This window comes from Amblyomma mixtum, chromosome 8, assembly GCF_055824585.1.
Source record: "Amblyomma mixtum isolate Tamu chromosome 8, ASM5582458v1, whole genome shotgun sequence".
Lineage (NCBI taxonomy): Eukaryota > Metazoa > Arthropoda > Arachnida > Ixodida > Ixodidae > Amblyomma > Amblyomma mixtum.
In genome coordinates this window covers 116,945,212-116,964,944 of record NC_143019.1, presented here as the reverse complement: position 1 = coordinate 116,964,944, position 19,733 = coordinate 116,945,212, and the positions used below count along the sequence as shown (strand labels likewise).

Below are 19,733 nucleotides of genomic sequence, written 5' to 3'. Positions count from 1 at the left end.
CGTGTAAAACCCCTGTGCGTGGAACTATTTTTAGCTGCATCTATTACAAACGGATGAGAATTACACATCAACATGAGTTGGTGCTCAATTGATTGTGTTCCGTAGTTAGTACGAGGCCTATCTACCACAACAGAAGTCTGACGCAAGCTGTAACCAGTAGATCTGTTTAGGTATGTGTTAAAAAAATTAATGTAATTTGTTTTTATTTCGTTATAAATAAACACACATATTTTGAGTTCATACATGGTTTTCACAGGGATCATTCGAGACTGTGTATTTGCCGAGCAACTATTTGTGTTGTTTCCTGCAGGTAAAAGTAACCGAGCTGCACGCGACTGCAGTGCTGATATTTTTTCTAAGTCAGTTTTGTTACAAGTACCCCAGATCTCGAAGCCGGGAAAGCATACCAATAGCTCTCGCTATCTTGACACGGGTGTGGTCTATGTGGTCGCTCCAGCCTAGGTTGCGATGGAATTTAACTCCTAGAAAGGAATGGGAGCTGACACGTTCATGGTAGCAAGAGCCGTAGCGAAGCTTAAAATCGTAATCTATTGGTTTCTTTTTTGCACAAAAAAGCATAAATTTAGTTTTTTTCTCGTTGAGTTCAAGACTATTTAAGTTTAGCCATACACTAAGATTTAATAGCCACGTGTCAGCAGTGTTTTCAAGTTCATTAAGATTTGTTCCAGAGAAGAATACATTCGTATCGTCTGCATATAATACTATGTCATCAGTTTGAGGAATGTTAACTATATCGTTTATATAGATCAAGAAGAGCAAAGGGCTTAATATAGATCCTTGCGGTACACCATATTTTACAGTTCTTAGGTTTGATTTATAGCCATGTAGGCATACGAACTGAAAACGCGACTCAAGGTAACTGCGCATGAGTTGAAGTGCTATGCCCTTAATTCCACATATTTCCAGTTTTCTTAGCAAAATATGATGTTTGATGGAATCGAAGGCTTTACGAAAATCCAGAAATATTCCAACGGTGTACAGCTTATCCTCAATATTTTTAATTATTTTATTTTTTATTTGTACGAGGGCCATTTCAGTTGATCTTCCTTTCTGGAACCCGTACTGCTTTGTTGATATGATGTTTTTTGCAACAAAAAAGTTGTCGAGGCGTTTGTGTATGACACGTTCAATCACTTTCGAAAAAAGAGGCAAAACTGAAATCGGCCTATAGTTGTTCATGTCACTGTATTTTCCTCCCTTGTGATAGATGACGACACGAGCTATCTTCATTTTCTCAGGAAAGATTCCCGAAGCGAGTATGCGGTTGCAGATGTAAGCGAGCGGTTTTGAGATTAAGTGGGCAGTTTCTTTTATAGGTGCGGCTTTAATGTCGTCGTGGCCAGCTGCCGATCGGTTATCGAACGAGTTTATGATAAGGTTTATCTCATCCTCAGATGTGGGCGTTAAAAATGCACTTTCAAGCAGCGTCTGCCCTATATATCTCTCCAGACTGCTGTGAGGCAATGAAAGAGATGAAAAGTTTCCAGCACCTGCGTTAGCTAGATGATCATTGATAAGGTTAACTAAGTTTTGCTCCGAATAAGTGGCTCCATTTATAACTAATTCAAATGGTATACCAGAAACGTGCGTGGCGTTTAGTTCATTGAATTGTTTCCATGTTTTTCGGGGGTTATCTGCGCACTTTTCGAACTTATGTTGATAGAATCTACACTTGGCTTTCTTTAAGTCAGAGCTAAGTTTGTTTCTGAACCGCTTGAATTCTTGCAGCTTTGCAATATCACGCGTCCGCAGAAACTGTTCGAACAGCTTATCCTTGTGTTTTATGCGCTTAAAAAGGTCATTCGTAATCCATTCTTTTCTTGCTTTCTTGTGCCGAACAATTGTTGTGAGGGGGAATGCAGCATCGTAAAAAATTTTGTAATTCGGACATAAAAATATCGTAGGATACAGATGGATCGGGTTCCTTATATACGTTCGCCCAGTTCAAGTTTTCAACAAGTGAATGAAAGGTCTTTTTTCCGCCGTCATTGATGATACGGATAGTATTATTTGTGTATTGTGTACGTGTGGCGATCGGTAATGCTACAAAAATTGGTAGATGATCGCTCAGTCCTGAACAAAGTACACGGGAGCAACTAGCAGACTTAGAAAAATCTGTGAAACATAAATCGATCAGCGTACTTGTATTCGATGTGACTCTCGTAGGCTGTTCAATGACGTTCTCACAACCATTTTGAAGCATAATTTCAAGAAGTTGAACTTTAGCAGGGTTATTAGAGTTAAGATCGATATTAAAGTCCCCTATGATCACTACATGCCTCTTCCGGGAATTGACAAAATTCATGAGTGATTCAATGTAGTTTAAAAAAATTGACAGCGTGCCCTGGGGCGGTCGGTAGATGCATACGATGGCAATGTTTTTGCACATGATGGCAACAGTTTCAAGGTCGTCACACATGCAGGTAAAGTCGTCTATGGTATCATAATGAAAACAGTCGCGGATAAATAGGGACACACCTCCACCCCGTTTTTGCTCACGATAAACAGAAACGTGACTGTACCCGGAAAAATTCGTAACATCAGTGGCACTTGAGAACCATGTTTCTGAAAAAGCCAAGAAATCAAAGGAACACTGTAGTTGTGAGAGGTATGTACTAACGTCATCTTGTTTGTTCCTCAGACTCTGTGTGTGTATTTAAATGAAAAAAAGAAAGCCCCTTTTCACGAAAACACTTGTTACTTTTCACCAGATCATTGAACGGAGTTGTCGTGTGGTACGCCATCTTGATTTTTTGAAATCAAAATAGCCGTCGTCACTGACCTAAAGAATTTTGCTCAGGTCATTTTCGGTTGCAATCCTGATAGCACTTGCTTTTGCTTGTTTTCTTACAAACACTTTACCCTCAGAAGTCCACACGAATTTGTAGTCATTTTCCTTTGCCCTTATCTTTGACAGCCATAGCAATCGCCTGTTCATTGCTGTCAAGTTTTCATAGAAGCTGATGTTGGTCAACTTTTCTTGGGCGCACTTGCGTGCTTCAAACCATTTGCGCCTGAGGGCTCGGTTGGAAAACCTTACAATCACCACAGGCCTTCTGTCCTTTTTGGGGGCAAACGATGCACATGTTCAACGTTGCTATCGGATAAATCAGGGAGCTCCAATTTTCGGGCAATCTGGTTAATTTCAGCCATGAGGTCTTCATGTTCACTCAGCTCAAGCCCATGGATTTCAATGTTCTGGTGGCGGCTATACTGTTCGAGTTCATTTAATTCTTGTTTTAGTGTTTGGACAGTACTTTCACCGCTTGCACTCTCAACAGCCTCCACTCGACGGCGCAAGTCGCCTATTTCTTTGTGCTGTCGTTGTAGGTTCACTTTTATGTCATCATAAGTGTCCGACACAAGCTGTACTGACTTCTCGATGTTCAACACAGTTTCCTGCATGCTCATTAGCTTGTCTAATTTGGTCTCCAGTACCAGCATGCCAGACAATTTTCTGTTTATTCCGCTAGTTCTGCTTGGAAATTTTCCAAGACATTCGCTGAATCGGTCGGTCCATATGCGCCCCGGATCACAGGGAACGGGCCATTTGACGCCAGTGTTGAAATAGAACGATTTCATTAGGCGCTGTAAGGGTACAGTTGAAACGAATCTTCTCTTTAGTGAGCACACACAGAAATGGACAATGAACGGGCAGCGATTAATACCATTCCTTCAAAACTGCCTCTGTAACTTTTATTGTGCCATTTCTATCCAGCTGAAGCCAGGATGGCTGCTCACTTCGCCATGTCATCGAGTGCACTTCAGTCGTTTAAAACACGTTTCACAAGTACTAAACGCAGTTGCACTAGGGCGCAGTTAGGTGTTTTTTTTTTTCTATTTCACCAGGGTTCTTAAATGCCTTGTATAGGGACCCCGAAGGATGTACGTTACTAAAATACGCAGAGCCGGCTGAGTCGGAGCTCCCGCAGCTATTTTATTCCAAATGCTTGCGCATACAGACTATATTAAAACATGAGCACATAAGCAGAGATTACCTAATTCTGCAAAAAATAAACACAGTTGCAAGATAAGATGGCACACAATACGTCGTTAACTTCAGTCACCTGCGATGTCCCACTTTTGTTCGAGCCGCGACTCAAGTTACGAGAACGCCTTGTATATAATGCGAGTGGACTGTACGAAATATATAAAACTCCACTGAAAAACATGGTCTCAGTGTGGGTTTTGTGGCATCACTGAGCGCGATGAACTAAATTCTCACTCTGGGCATAGTGCCCAGAGTGAGTCTTGCTGAGTAGACTTTAGCCGCATCACAATCAAGGCCATACCCAACGGAGAAACGTGGGTAATGAAGTGTGTTTTTTTCCCTCATTTTCATGTGTTTCGGACATGAAACAGACTTCCGTTATTTCCACCTTAGTGAAACATGAAGAAATAGCCCGGGAGGAATGACAACATGGGTGGTATACTAAATGCGTCTTTTCTTGGCCTAGTTGGTTTTTCATTTTGTAGGTGTTAGCAGTGCACACAAAACAAGGATTTCGTTTCGTTCGTTTCGTTGTGTTTCCTTCTTTGTCGTTTGTTTCGTTGTGTTTCGTTCGTTTCGTTTCGTTCTGTTTCGTTCCCTATTCTGTCCGTCCTTGTTTCGCATGCGCTGCTAACACCTACATACTAGATGCCGTTCCGTCACATTTTTTCAGTACCTGATAGGCGGAGAGGGGTCCGATGCATACCTCGAATACCGTGGGTTAAAAAAAGGAACAAAGATAACGAACTGTTTTCTCGCTCACACTTACATCACGCACATCCAGCTTTGGTCGTACTCGAATTCACCGCTGTCAGAGCTCCACACGCTCTGGAGGGTCCACATCGGAATGGTAGCTAGAGAAAAAGTCACATGAGTGTAAAGTTGCGCACGTAGAAAAACGTAGCAGGTGGTAGCGACATAAAAGATTAATGTGTCACACCAGTCCTGATGAAAATTTCTGCGTTTTGCACTGCGCGTAGTGCATTTTGTATTAGCAACTGATATTGCACGTAGCACGTTCCTACACCAACCACGAGCACTCTACCTCAGAAAATTGCCGTTTTCTGTAGTCCGCCTTACTCTGCAGCTCCGGTTACGTTTGGATTTCTTTGTGTTCTACACAGTCAGTATTACGTCCAAGGCTGACTTCTCACCATGGTTTCCGCCAGGATATCCACATCTCGAGTTGGTTCACTCACATGCAAGGATCTCTTTCTGCCTCCTCGGGTTACAGCCGCTATTTATCTTCCAATAACTCACACCACAAACTAGATCTGATTTTAAGCTGTATCGTTAGCACCAAGTTTTCGCCCGTAGCTGAGCACTGGAGAACGTTATTGCTGTATTTTCCTGTTGAGGGATATCTTGAGAGGGGCTGTTTATACCGCGTGTTCCGTATTTATCTGCCCCTGTTACGAAAAATTCCGCTGCGCAATCTACTGAACTATATGGGCTCAAAACGCCGACTACAAGGTACCTTATGATGGTCTTCGTCTTTCGATAAGTAATTGAACACCTAAAATTGCCTGCATTTTCGGGAATCGGCGAAAAACTGCATTCAGCTGCGGCAGAACTTTTCGTCCAAGCGAGCAAAGAAGCCACTTTGACAGGTTGCGCCATCTGGCGAGCGGTGAGGCAACCGATGTCACGGCTTGCAACGTTACGGCTTGGGGCTGGAATGCGCACCTCGCGCGGTTTCTTGGGATGTGCGTGTCGTCTGCTCCTTGAAATTAACACCGCTCGCCAGATGGCGCAGTCTGTCAGACTGGCTTCTTTGCTCGCCTGGACGAAAAGTTCTGCCGCAGCCGAATGCAGTTTTTCGCCGATTCCTGAAAATGTAGGCAAGTTTAGATGTTAAATTACATATCGAAAGACGAAGACTATCATAAGCTACCTTGTAGTCGGTGTTTCAGCGCATACAGTCCAGTATTTTGCACAAGAGAATTTTTTCTAACACGGACAGATAAATACGGAACAGGCGGTAGATTCGCAATGCTTTGAGAATGTGGTAATAGGCATTCCCTCGTAATAATTTTGTGAGGTTAGAATGCACGACACTTTTCTACGAAAGAAATGCTCTCTCTGTTTTTACTTGCAATACGTCAGTGCCAGCTTAAAGACATTCGCATAATGAGAAATGTTTCTATGCTTACCTTGAAAGTATTTTTCTTGCTTGCAACCTCACTTTGCCAATTTACATGCTCACCTGAGTGGTGAAGACTTAGGACGGGTATCGCATCAGCATATCGGAGACGACAAATATGTATTCGTGTGACCATTTTCCCTAGGTCCCAATACTACTCTCCGGATATGTCTTCTGAGTAGGTTTTGTCGAGTTCGACTCAGAGCTCAAGAGAGGGGAAATGCCCCATGTGAAGGGAGAAGTAGAACGATCGTCCGTTTCATATGTACTCTATGAACCATAGACTCTACTACGGCTCTAGTATAGCCACAGCAGCAGCAAAGACAATCACTGAGGGCGAAATGACCCTCCATCTGAGGCTTGTTGCGTTCGCCTAATTTCTGCAGACGACGAGGCTATCCGATGACAGAGTGCGTCATCGGGTCAGGTTCGGCATTACAAATCAGGGCAGGCTTGCAGGTACCCCTCTTGATAGTTCCATTATAGAAGGAATCCTGGGATGTATGATAAATGGCCACCGTTTAACACTGCGCTGAGAGTTGTGAATGAGAAAGCGGTTTTGTTCGTCGCTGTCCGGAGGCTGCAAAAAATTAACTTACATTCGTAGTACCTAAATACAGTTCTCTTGGTGCATGGTAAAGCCATTGCACCAAAGGCAGCGCGGTTGCTTACGCGGAAATTAACAAATAAGCTTAATAACTGGCTCGTACGCACCTTGGTCCGATATCATCATTGATTTCTTGGTTTCGGTGACGCTTGTGGTAGGCTCACTGATACCTAGAAGCTGAAAAATCCATTAAAGATTAAGTCTTACGCTTGACAATAAGCCATAGCTTCCAAATCATTCGCGGTCACAAAGATAGAAAAAGCGCTACTATTTCAATGCGCACACAAGGTATTCACATGTTTTTGTCAGGCTTCAAAAAGCCACGCGCGTAGCTCTCGCGCACCCCGTGTTGCTTTGTTACAAAGCGGTAAACAAAACTTCCATTCAGTTTACGGAGTCCACGGAAAGCTGCACACAGGAAGGGTCCACACAGTAAAGGAAACAAATAAAAAAGTTGGTATATTTTAAGAAAAACGGCTTTACCAAATAACCCCTTATATTTTATGGAGAGCCTTATGCTGATGTTGTCCACACGAGGTTCTTGAAGGGGCCCCAAAAGGCGGCCGCATGCTGTGCGCTATCAGTGCACTATAATCAGCCCCAGGTTGTTGAAAAATTCGCGACCCCCCCCCCCCCCCCCCTTGACGCGGTATTGCGTTTGTTTCTTCGTTCCCTCCCTCTGATGACCTTTCCTCCACTCGTTACTGCATTTTCCATTCGCGATAACCAGTTTTTATTCAGAGTCTAAGGAGATTTGAAGGTTTGAAGGTGACCACAGCATGGTTAACCTCTTATGATTAACCGCTGTAACACAGTTTACTTTCGCAAAAAGGCTGTACTGAATACGTGAGTTGAGCTAGCCGGAGTGCTCCCCTCTCTTGCAACGCCATGCTGTTGCGAACTAAGCGGCCGTTACGCAAGGAAAAGTTTCTTGGCCTATCTTAGACGGAGCGATTGTGATAACATTCAAATCGCGTTAGACTTTACTATGATTAAAAAAGAAAGAAAAGTTGCTGCTCTTGATTCACTGGCTGAAACACTGACTCGTTGGTGGGCTTCCGACAGTACTATAACAACTGCCTCTTAAGAGTGGCATAGATATTCCCTGGATAGTAGTGTACCTACTTTCGCCGCGGCAGCCAGCAACGCTGATGGCTTACATTTTAAGCGACGTAAACAGACAAGCTTCATGTGCCACCAAGTGCTACTTAAGTCTTCACCGGCAAGTGCCACCACGTCGCCAGCACGATAAAAAGTAAAGAATGTTTCCGCTATCACTGTGCAGATCTCTACTCGGCGAATGATTGGTACACACGTTGAATGCATGAATGCGTGCAAGAAAGGATCTTTGGAGCCTCTCCTTTAAAACTGAGACGTGTATTGTGTCACCATGCGCATTTTTTATACCGCTCCAAGGAATCTTTCAAACGTGAAGATACTGTCTAGCAATTTTTGCTTTTAGAAATACATAATATATTCACTTCTACGCTACCACTCCAGCAGCTGCTTTTTACCTAGCGCCTACTGGAGATGGATTCACATAATAGTAATGATAAAACTAAAAATGCCCTGTTGATATCTGCGACATTGTATAAAAGAACGAAACGAGATGATGGACAGTGCTCCCGTTACCTTCAATTACCTTTGTTATTGGAAACCGTGGGTCTCGGGGACACTGACTCTGTGTTCGTTGATATCTGGATGGATACTGCCACAGTCTATTTAAATACCCTCAAAATCTTCTAAAGTCTGACCACTATAGCACATGCGTCATTATCATGGTTAATCTCCTTCTTGTAGCTTCACGCTGTAAGACGCCTTAATCTATCTAAAATCGCTGCCTCTTGAAGTATCCGAGATCGATTTCTTCTTATTTTTCTTTTCTATTTCGGGAAGGTGTCCACAGCGTGCTCTTTTTCGTTTAACTGATGAAGTTCTGGACTTTATTTATTGATTTATTTTTTATTTACTTGAATCGCCCCGCAGGGCATTACAGCAAAGGGGAGGGGCACAGACATCAGTAGAAGTATAAAACAATTATTGTAGCGCATGGAAAAGTTCATCACTACATGTGATATATACATTACCCGTTGGCAAACTGTTCCAGTCTCGAACAGTTCTAACAAAAAAAGAATAACGCAAGACGTCACCCGTGCAAGAAAATTCCCTGACCTTCAAGCAGCGGTGCAGTCGCTTTGAGATATAATGAGTTGCCTGGATATGTTGTTCGGGGTTTATGCCAGTTTTGAAATAATAAATCTCATGGAATAATTTCAGTCTGATGTACCTTCTACGGTCCTTCAACTCTTGCCATATAAGTTTTCGTTTGCTTTCCGTCATACTGATTTGCCGATTATAATTAAGAAGAACAAATCTAACAGCTCTATTCTGAATTTTCTCTAACTTGCCTACACAATCAGATGTGTGTGGGTCCCAGCAAACTCATCCATATTCAAGTATCGAGCGTACATGACTGAAATTCAGCTGTGTTTTTAAGTTACTTGGTAAATGGCTAAAATTCCGCCGTAGGAAACCCAAACGGGATGCTGCCTTATTCGCAATATAATTAATGTGCTTATTCCATCGTAAGTTCGATGCAAAAAAGACGCCTAGATATTTAAATGACTTGGTTTTGTTTAGAGTAAAATCATGAATTCTATACCTATATGGATGACTACAACGTTTTCTTGCGAAGATGACATGAGCAGTTTTGTTTATATTTAACGACAGGTCCCAGCCCACACAAGAGTCTGCTATGGTATCTGAATCAGTTTGCAGGATTTGCGAATCAGAAGTGGAATTTTCTACTCTATAAGCAACACAATCATCGGCAAACATCATAAATGACTGTATGCCAATTGAAATATCATTATTGTACAACAGAAACAAAAGTGGTCCCAATACTGAGCTTTGGGGAACTCCCGACGTAACTGCTGCATACTGTGAATCAATACCGTTCAGAACAGCAGCCTGTTTTCGTAACAACATACCTTCTGCAATCCACGCAATTATTTTAAAATCCAAGTTATACGCCTTCAATTTGGAGAGAAGACTGTGCGCAACCGCATCAAATGCTTTACGGAAATCCAAGAAAACGCAGTCCACAACTTGTTGCTTTTTAGTTGCCGATGCTAAACCATGAACAAACTCTACCAACTGCGTACTGCAGGAAAATCCACGCCTGAAACCATGTTGACTAGTGCATAGGAGACTGTGTTTGGTTAGATGGTCCACACGGCGACTATATATTACATGCTCCACAATTTTACAGGTTATGCTGGTTAAGGAAACGGGTCTGTAGACAAAGTGCTCTGTTCAGTGTCCTGTGTTTTTCTTTTCCTTGCCTTTCGGTGCTTACTGGTTGTTTTTCTATTTCTTTTCTATCTATCTGCACTGTCTAATTTGTGGCGTTTCCCTGAGCACCGACACAGACAGAGAGAAAATTTGTTGTTCACCGATATAGCAGGCACCACTACCTCCCCAACTCAGGTACGCAGACCCGGGAGGGAGTGGGGGCTCCGCGTCTGGAGGCCTGTGTGGTGAACCGCTTTGTTCTTCGAGGCTTCGGTCGCCAGATGGATGGCTTCTAGTTGTCTTCGAGTTTAGAACTTCGAAGGAAAGAGTCCCAAGCTTCCTTATTACGAATGTTTGCGGCAGCCCCAGATGACTAGTGACATTGCCAGATTATGTGGTTTAATGTCCTTCTATGGGCGCATTGTTTACATCCGTCGTGTTGTCTGCCGTCTATGCTAAGCAGGTATAGCCAATGTGGGTTCGGTTAGTTGTCCGCCTGGAGCTCCTGGCTTGTTCGTTGTCCAGTTGTCTGTGTAGTGTGGCGTAGGATTGTCTACTGTGTTTGTAGCAAACGAAAATATCTCTTAAGGTTTTCAGATGCTCCTCGGGGACCGGGTCGTCGAGCCGCTCGGCGTTCCCTGGTAATAGATGTTTCGAGCGAGCGCGTGCGCGGCTTCATTCCCCGGTACAGAATCGAGGTCAAGGGTCCAAATAATTTTATCTTGCGGAAAATCTCCCTGGATTCGAGTATTTTCTTCGTTTCTGCCGCCACTTTTACCTTGGCAGATTCCAGATGGCCATCTTGCTGTCACTAATTATGGTGCTGGTTTGCGTCCCGACAAACGCGAGGACAATAGCTACTTCCTCAGCGATGTTAGCGCTTCTCTTTTTAACCGATGCTGTAATCAAAGGGATGCCTGCCCCGTCTACCACCGCGGCGACCACGGCTCCACATTTTCAGGTCGCTGCGTCCGTGGGTGCCACGTGTATGTACCCATGGGTAATCTTCTAACCGCTCTGTGATTTATTTCTAGTCTAGACCTAAGTTCTATCCATATGTTGAAAATTAAACTCTTTAAAATTAAGCGATGAGGCATAATTCCTTTCGAAACACCTCTCAGTACTCCGTACTTCTTGTACAGCCATATTGGTGAATGCTTCATGATCGCATCTGTTCGCTTTTTATCCCTGGTAGAGTATTGAAATTCGTTTTCTCTACCCCAGTGCAGGCCCCTGTCCCCGATCTTCGCCTCCTGGGCCTCCGAGCTGCCATAACACGAGCTGAGCGGAAGGCGGAGAGCATGTCGCTGCCGGTGGACTGGACGGCCTACCGGCGGATTGATGCTGTCTGCCGTCGCCAGGCGAACCGCCGTGCTCGAGAGGGTTGGGCTGGCGTCTGCCAATCCATCCGCTCGGCACGGCAGTCTGCGACGGCCTGGCGGCTCCTACGGTCCCTGCTCCAGGTCGCGGCCAATCGACACCCAGTCCTTGGTGCCGCCATTGCCCACGGGGTGTCTTACCAGGCACTGGCGGAGCAGCTGGCCGACCACCTCACCAAGGCAGCCCACCCGGGTCCAGGCCCCCCACTGGGACCTCCTTCCCAGCGTCCAATCCCATGTCCTCCTGTCGTTGCAGGTTCCGTTGGCGCGACCTCCCTCTGCAGTCACCCGATCACCCCACACGAGCTCCACAGGGCACTCCATCGGTCCAAAAAGAAGAGCGCTCCTGGGGCGGATGGGCTCACATTGCAGATGCTGCGGAACCTGGATGCCCCGGAAAAGGACCGCCTGCTGACCGTGTTTAACGTCATCTGGTCGAGCGGCATCCTCCCGGAGAGTTGGACCACGGCCATCGTGGTCCCTATCCTCAAACCCCGCAAGCCCTCCAGGGAGCTGTCCTCCTACAGACCTATCTCGTTGACCTCAGCTGCCTGCAAGACCATGGAATCGGTGGCACTCCAGCGCCTCACCTGGATCGCTGAGGCCTCCAACTTCCTCCCCGAGAACCAGACAGGTTTTCGCAGGCACCGCTGTACCGCAGACTCCATCGCGGACATGGTGTCATCCCTCGAGGAAGTGAAGTTCCAAGGAGACGTTGCCATCCTTGTCCTCCAGGACTTCCAGTCGGCCTTCGACGGTCTGCCCCACAGCACCATCGAGATGGGCTTGGACGAGGTGGGGGTGACAGGTAACCTCCGACGGTTTATAACCTCCTTCCTGTCCAACCGTTCTATGCAGGTTCGGGTTGGCCGCACCCTGAGCAGTCCTCGCCCCATCACCACCGGGGTCCCTCAAGGTTCTGTCCTCAGCCCTTTCCTCTTCAACCTGGCCATGGCAGGCCTCCCTCGCTCCATCCAGCGGGACCGCCGCCACAAAGTTCTTTGCTCTGTATACGCGGACGATCTCGCCCTCTGGGCCCGAGCTCCAAGGAGGCAGATCACCTCTGCCAGACAGGCCCTCCAGCGTGTCCTCAACGGGGTGCAGCAGTTCCTGGCGACCAAGGGGCTGTGTCTCTCAGCCACGAAATCGGAGGCTTTGTATATCCATCCGAGGGGAGCACGAGCCACGGCTCGGATTGCTACCCTCAATATTGACGGCACTAACCTCCCTTGGAAATCGCAGGTGAAGTACCTTGGTCTCACCATCGACCACCGGCTGTCCTGGATTCCTGCTGACAAGGCCCTCCTGTCTCACATGGACCGAGTAGGCCGAGCAGTCCTTTCCATCCTCGCCCGAGGCAACGGCTGCACCCCCACCTGGGCCATCCGACTCTTTCAGGCAGCGGCGACATCAGCCATCCTGTACGCCCTCCCCCTAGTCACGCTCCGGAGCAACCGCCTTAATCGCATGGAACTTTCTCGCAGGAAATGGATCTGCAGTTTCCTGGGGGTTCCACCGCGATCGCAGGTCCCGGCCACGCTGGCAGAGGCGGGCGTCTTCCCGTTGGACCTCTTGCTCCTGCAGATGGGCCTGACCCACACGGACCAGCTCGCCCACGTTCGTGATGGCGGGGCCCTCCGTGCTCGCCTGCAGGCCAACGCCAACTCCAGGATGGGGAAGCTCCACGCTCTCTACGTGGAGACACTTGGCCCTCCCCAGGGCCTCCCAGTTCTCCCCCCTCCCAACCCCACCTCCTCTGCAGGTCACCCTTGGCCTTGACTGAGTGACCAAGCGTCACTCCCCTGCTGCAGCACTCCGCCAGACCACTGCTGCCTCCCTGGAAGAGTGCAAAGGGACCACCCTCGTCTTCACCGATGGCTCGGTCTTGCCAGCCACAGGGCAAGCAGCGGCTCCTCTGGCGGTGCCCCAACTGCCGCAGACCCGGTCCTGCAGACTCTCCTTCCGGGGCAGCTCCACGGCAGCTGAGCTGGCGGGTCTCCACCTGGCAGCGGACTTCATCGGGTCCACCACACCACCTGACCGTGTCGCTGTCCTGTGTGACTCCCTGCCTGCCCTCCAGCTGCTGAGCAGGCCCCACATCTCGCAGACATCGACGAGTGTCCTGCGTGCCCACCTGCACGCCCTTTAGGATGCTGGCTACCAGGTGTCCCTTCATTGGGTCCCTGGCCACACCGGCATCCAGGGCAACGAGGACGCCGACTCCCTCGCCAAAGCGGCCCACAACGATGGGTCGCCAGTGACCACCAAAGTGGCCCCGCATGACTTTGCCCGGCAGCTATTGAGGCGGCCGGTAAGGACAAAGCACCCTGACAGGCGTATCTCTGAGTGCAGGCCTGTCCACCGGCTCCCAGACAAGATCCCACGCAGGGAACGTGCCCTCCTGCTGCGACTTAGGATCGGATGCTCATGGACGCCGACACGCAAGTTCGTAGTGGGAATGGCCTTTTCCCCTGCCTGTCCATCGTGCGGGGATACAGGCACCCTGGGTCACCGTTTGGGTGCATGTCCCACTTTTGCTCTGCCTCGTAGCCGTCTCTTTGCAGGCTACCGTGCCCTCGGCCTGCCAGCAGACACGGAGGACCAGCTGCTGTTCCCGGCCCGGAACCTCCTATCCGCCTGCCGGCTCCTGCTGGCCTACCTCAAGGAGACCGGCCTTGACATCCTCCTCTAGCCCGAGGAGCCTGGACCTACAGCCCGAGGCCTGCGGCCTCCTGGACCTGCAGCCCCCGGACCTGGACCCTTCTAGACCTCCGGCTCCTCCCAGCCACATGATCAGGAGTCTGCCTTCCCCCCTGCCCGATGCCTGCACACCAGCCCAGTGCATCGTGGCTTCCCCCCGCCCCAGCCCGGTGCTTGCACCCTATCCCAGTGCACCGAGGCTTCCCCTCCGCGAGCTGTTTTTGGGGCGGCGGCGCTACTTCAAGATCCCTCCCCCTGCGAGGACACGGACCGCTCCCGTCGCGGCGACGACCATCCCCCCCCCCTTCGTTCTCCCCTCCCTACATCCCGCTACCCCTTCCCCTGGTCCCCAAGAGTGATGTCACCAACTGGCCAGCATAAGTCCCAAGAATATCCCAAAGTAATCAAGTCAAGTCAAGTCTATCAGACCGTTTACCCATACCCTGAAAAATCTGTAGTCTGCCACCCAATGCACCTTTTTTTAGTGTGATTAAGGGATTAGTGGCACTGTTGACTGTCAATAAAACTGACGCATTTGCTCACAGCCTAAAGCCTAGGGATCTCCTGCGTCTCCAGAAATGTACAGTCGTTAAAGGGGTACTGAAGTAGAGTAATAAGACAGGCTAGACGGATAGGTTAGCGTCACGTGGTAGGAAATGTGCAATTGTTACCGAAACGCAAGCTTATATAAAGCAAAAAATTACGTCACGCCACCTCTGCGGATTCATACAAATGTGGCTATGACGTGTCTGCCGTGCTTTATCTCGGAAACTATTTCGCTGTCAATGGCCAACTACTGGGAGGCAGAGCGGCGACCATAGGGAAGAATGCGAAGAGTCCAATATTTAAAAGAGCTCAAACCTCACGACGGAGAGAAACGGTAGTCGCAAAAACGAGCGCTCAATCTTCCGCCTCGTATGCTGGTCGCATTGGCTGCCTGTGGCCGTTCTACGCATCAGGTCTGGAATCGCAAGCTTTCAGCGGCATTCACCAAAGCCACCTAGACTACTCAAGGCCTCTCCGCTTGCTCCGTGACGTCACGCTAGTTGTCCGACCTCCGCTCGGGACTGCGGGGGTTCGCCGGCAGTTTTAAGCGCACATTTTTACTATCCGAGGTACAATGGCTTTAGAAGTGAGTCAATAAATATGGATTAGCGACTAAACAACAGCTTTTTAACCGCGAGCATAATTTTGCTAAATATCTTCCTTATTAATTTATAATTTATGCTATCTTTCGTGGCCCTTACAATATACTTCGTATTGGAGCTAAGTGCTTCGTTTTTATAGCTGCATGATAATACTTGTGACAGAGCATTGCATAGCTATAGTTCCTGCTCTTCAGTTCATCGTATTTAGTTCATATTAACTTCAAAATATTTTTTTCCTAGACAGAAAAGCAGAATGAAGCAGAATGCATGACATGCAGTACCTGCTACATCTCATGCATTCGGTTGCTTTTTAAATAAATGTACGTTTTTTTTTGTTATGTTCGAAAGCGGATGGCGTGTTAGACATTAAAATAAACAAAATGAATGAAGTCATGCAAAACAGTAACATGAATACTTTATGGACATTTTATTGGTCAGAGTGCTCTGCATTAAAATATTTCAATTCTTTAATTTTTTTTAGTTTCCTGGCAACTGCCTTCTTCTGACTGCTGTTCTGAATGGCGTCATCCTTCAATTTACAAAAATTTACATTTTCCCGACGTGCCCTCATGAAGGTGTAGAAGGAAGATATGATGGGCAATTGGGGAACACGGAAGGCACTGCACCCTTTTGAAGTTGAACACGATCGCGGTTGAGCTCTATGGTTCTTCCTGTTTGTTTATCATCATGTGAGAGCTTGGTGATGAAGTCTTGCTTATGGAAATGGAGCTCGCATACCTGCATGAGAAAGCTTAATTATTTACATCCGGTTCTCCCGAAACTATTCTTCAACAACTTTTAAAGTTACAGAAGGTTTTTACTTTCTACCTTGGAATGTACGGTTGGCGTAAAATCCTTGCGAGGAACTGCTCTCATCCAAGCTTTTCTGTGAGCTTCATCTTAGGAAAAACCAAACACTAACTTTTGGGCCACCAACATAATTTCCGCGGCACCCCGGCACACAGCAACGGCCCATGTTGCAGCGATTACAAATGTGCTTTTCTTTAGCACCACATCATGATTTCAACGTGCACAAGCCAGGAGAATACGGTATGACGCACTGCAGCTCGAAAACCTAGAAGCCGGAAAAGAGAAATGTCAGCACGTTCGCTGCCTAACCTAACCACAGGCCTGCGTTTCTATGAGCCTGTGCTGTGTTTCACCGAACTCTCACTGTCGTTCGCGGTCGGACCGGTCGGGCGGGTCGGGCAACTAGTGTGACGTAGGCCCTTGTGGAGAGGAGGAGCGAACAGGCCTTGTCTAGTCTAGGTGGTTTTGCATTCACTCTCTCTTCTGGTTGCTTTGTGCGGGTGCTCTGCTGGGAATGGTGTCCTTTATATACGATGTGTGGCAGCGCAGGGACTCGCGAGGCTGCAGCGTGCAATGCGTTCATAAAACGTTTTGACCAGTGATCCACCTTCTGCGGTAAGATTTTATCTTTCCTCACTGTTCATGCACTGGCGCAGCCAAACAAAAGGCTTACGGTCCTTTTTTGTTTCATAGTTTTTTTATGCTCCACACAGCGAAAGATCATCATAAAGCACAGTGCCTCGTTGTTGCTTTTGTTAATTCAGGTATCGGGATTACCTCTCATTGTGAGATGTGCATACCATGCTGACGTTTCGTCATCGTTGCCGCGACTAAACCATGATCTGGTGGTTTATAGGGATGTATTAGACCATGGCCGATGAGCATGACCTGCCGCAAATTTCTTCGCAGACTTGAAGTTTGCCTTTTTTTTTGCGACTCTCATAGCCTGAGTCGCTTTGGGACGTTAAACCCCATAAACCAACCAACCATGCTTGCCTTTTCTTCAAATTTAAAGAAGAAAGAAGCTAGCTTTTCAGACGAATACAGAGATAGACGTGGCAGGACGGGCACAGACTCCAACTATGCGTCCGTCCTGTCATGCCTACCTGTATATTCGTGTGAAAAGTTAGCCCTGTTTAAATTTTAATAAAAGAAAATGCATCCCCAACTAGCCCCGCAACGTATTTTACTTACTGAAGTTTGCCCTTTATGCTAGTACACTTTGGTTTGGAGAATGCTCGTCGTTACATATGGTGCAATCGCGTTTTCAAGGCACAGAGAACTGGTGTACATAAGCTTAAACCTTACCACGCGCACCCCCTCCCCTTCCCTTTCCTTTGAAACCTAACTCTGAAAAGAATATAGTTTAACGACATTACAGGGCTTTGTGTGCCAAAATGCAGAGAATACGGTTAAAGAGCAGTCGCAGCCAGCGTGCCAATGTAAAACTAGCCATTTTGTTTTTATTTATCTATATTTGTTTTCTCTATAACTGGTTTGTCTTATAGGTACCGGGTTAGATGAGAATTCTTGCTCTTTTAGTTTATGTTGTCGGCCTGTATTCTTTCGTTTCCGTTCTGATACCTCGAAGCTTAACTCAGATGACAACTATATATCCATATCGTATCGTTATTATCGTCTTTAGTGGTTCATGCTGTGGCATTGTGGGAAGAATCCATTCTGTCGATGCTCACATCGCCAGCTCACTGGTTTTCCGCAGTGCAGATATTTGTCATGAAGGTTCGACCTGCAGCATTCTAGATGACATGCTAGCCAGCCAAAATTCTTTGAATTAGAGCTTCGAGACGTCCTAATTGCAAGAGACTGTCTCACTCCTCTCCGCATAAAATTGGTATGTTTCGAATTAAAATGTTGCATCAAACCAACAAAATTACTATATAAACGTTCTGGTTCCATATCTGGTTAAATTACATTCCACCCGTCTTACTACAATGAATGTGGGAATATACCTCCAACTCTCATCACTTCTGGGCCTGCCCCTCGGTGCTAACCATGCCCATAATAACTCCTCCCCCCCGCCCCCCCCGCCCCCATGCCCTTCTGGGACACGGCTCTTGTAACCATACGCCCCTCAGAACAGCTCAATCTAATCGAAAGGGCTTGGTTGTAAGCGATGGCCATAGGTGTCCTGGACTGAGGACTCCTCTCGAGCGGGTGCAAAAGGTAAATTATTTTAATAAAGATAATTCTTTGACTGCGACGAATAAGGAACGCTGCTTTTCATTTCCTCTTCAGGTTGAGTAAACTAAAGCCCTCGCGAGAAGGGCCACGCCATTACCTTTTCAAGAACGGCGTCCATGATGTCCCCCAACGTTGTCTCGGGCACATCGAGTAGCAAAGTGGCGTCGCAGAGGAACTGGGCCACATCCATGGAGGCTCGTACTTCCGTTCCAAAGTCCTTCATTGGTATCCGCTGCAATACCGGTGCAAACAAAGGTAGCTTTATTCAAAGAAACCAAGGCTGATGCAGCATTTTGCTAGTGTTCGACTTGCTATAAACAATGTCAGGCATTTTAATAGTATTCTAAGTGCAAAGCGCAGGGGTGTCTCAGTGGCAATGAACTTTGTCTGCTGAGCACAACGTACGAAATAGATATGCGCCTGTGTGCAGTGCCAGTGTACTTGACTGAAATTGAAAGCCTTATTAGATATTGCCCGTGCATGGTGTTTGGGGCAATATTCGTTGTCAACTGGTGGCAGGCACAGTCGTAAAACGGTACCAAACACCTCTAGAATATCACACGCAGGCTGTAGGCCGTAGCCCGCAACCTGCCTTTTGAGCACCTTTATGGCTGAAAAGAGACACCACGCGCTCTGGACGCTCTCTGGAAGCAGATGCTCGACAACGTCAGTGAGTGTGCTCCCTACTTTTTTAATTGACAGAAAAATATGCTTATGCAGGCGCTATCTCTGTGAACGCATGCAGTATCCCCTGTGCGCGCTCTTTACGCTTCACGTTTGATTCTAGCGGAATAAATGCAACCAGTATCCCATCCCTTCCACACACTTACTCAAAACTAAACCACACATCACCGTTTACCACCCCACTAGCGGTCACTGAAGTTAGCGTCGTTAGGACAAGCTTCGACGTACGCATACTTATTTTCTCGGTATATTGGACGGTCCGAAAAACTACCGCCAACACTTTTCGGCCTAAGATTCATATCGCCTCAAATCGATGGTCGCTTTGAAGAGAAGTAGCACCATGATGCGTTAATAATTATTTAATTCGGCGTCCATGCAGCAAGTGGAAACAAACTGGCGGCAAAGAAAATTGTGCTCATTCAATCTCAAAATATTGTTCCGTCTTTCTGTGAGGAGTCCGTACACTTAAAAATTTGAAACGATTGTTTCTTCTGTAGTGTTCCAACTGTTACGGGTTCCGCTACCGTCGTGCGCCGACACTACGCTGCGCCTGACGCTGCGTCTTCGATTGGAATGGCATGGCATGCATCGCTTTGCTCGCCACTTTCTGTGGTCTTGCCCATCCTGTCAACGGCGTAAAACTCCGGCTCACACCTCGCCTGCTTCATTGCAGCCTTTGCCCTGTCCTACCCGCCGGTTTACCGCGATGGCATGGACATCTACGCCTACCTCCCTCTCAATCCCGCGGGTCACC

General features: G+C 47.2%; 1 protein-coding gene across 1 annotated transcript in view; it reads right to left on the bottom strand.

Annotated features, from left to right (window-relative positions):
- LOC149334064 (solute carrier family 4 member 11-like) overlaps positions 1-19,733 on the bottom strand; it is a 58,094-nt gene that overhangs the window by 20,490 nt on the left and 17,871 nt on the right. Inside the window, exons 3-5 of the mRNA XM_089556183.1 lie at positions 18,393-18,527; positions 6,870-6,939; positions 4,782-4,866 (exon numbers count right to left, since the gene is read on the bottom strand). Of these exons, the coding sequence (XP_089412309.1) occupies positions 4,782-4,866; positions 6,870-6,939; positions 18,393-18,527 (290 nt within the window). The remainder of the gene's footprint in view (positions 1-4,781; positions 4,867-6,869; positions 6,940-18,392; positions 18,528-19,733) is intronic.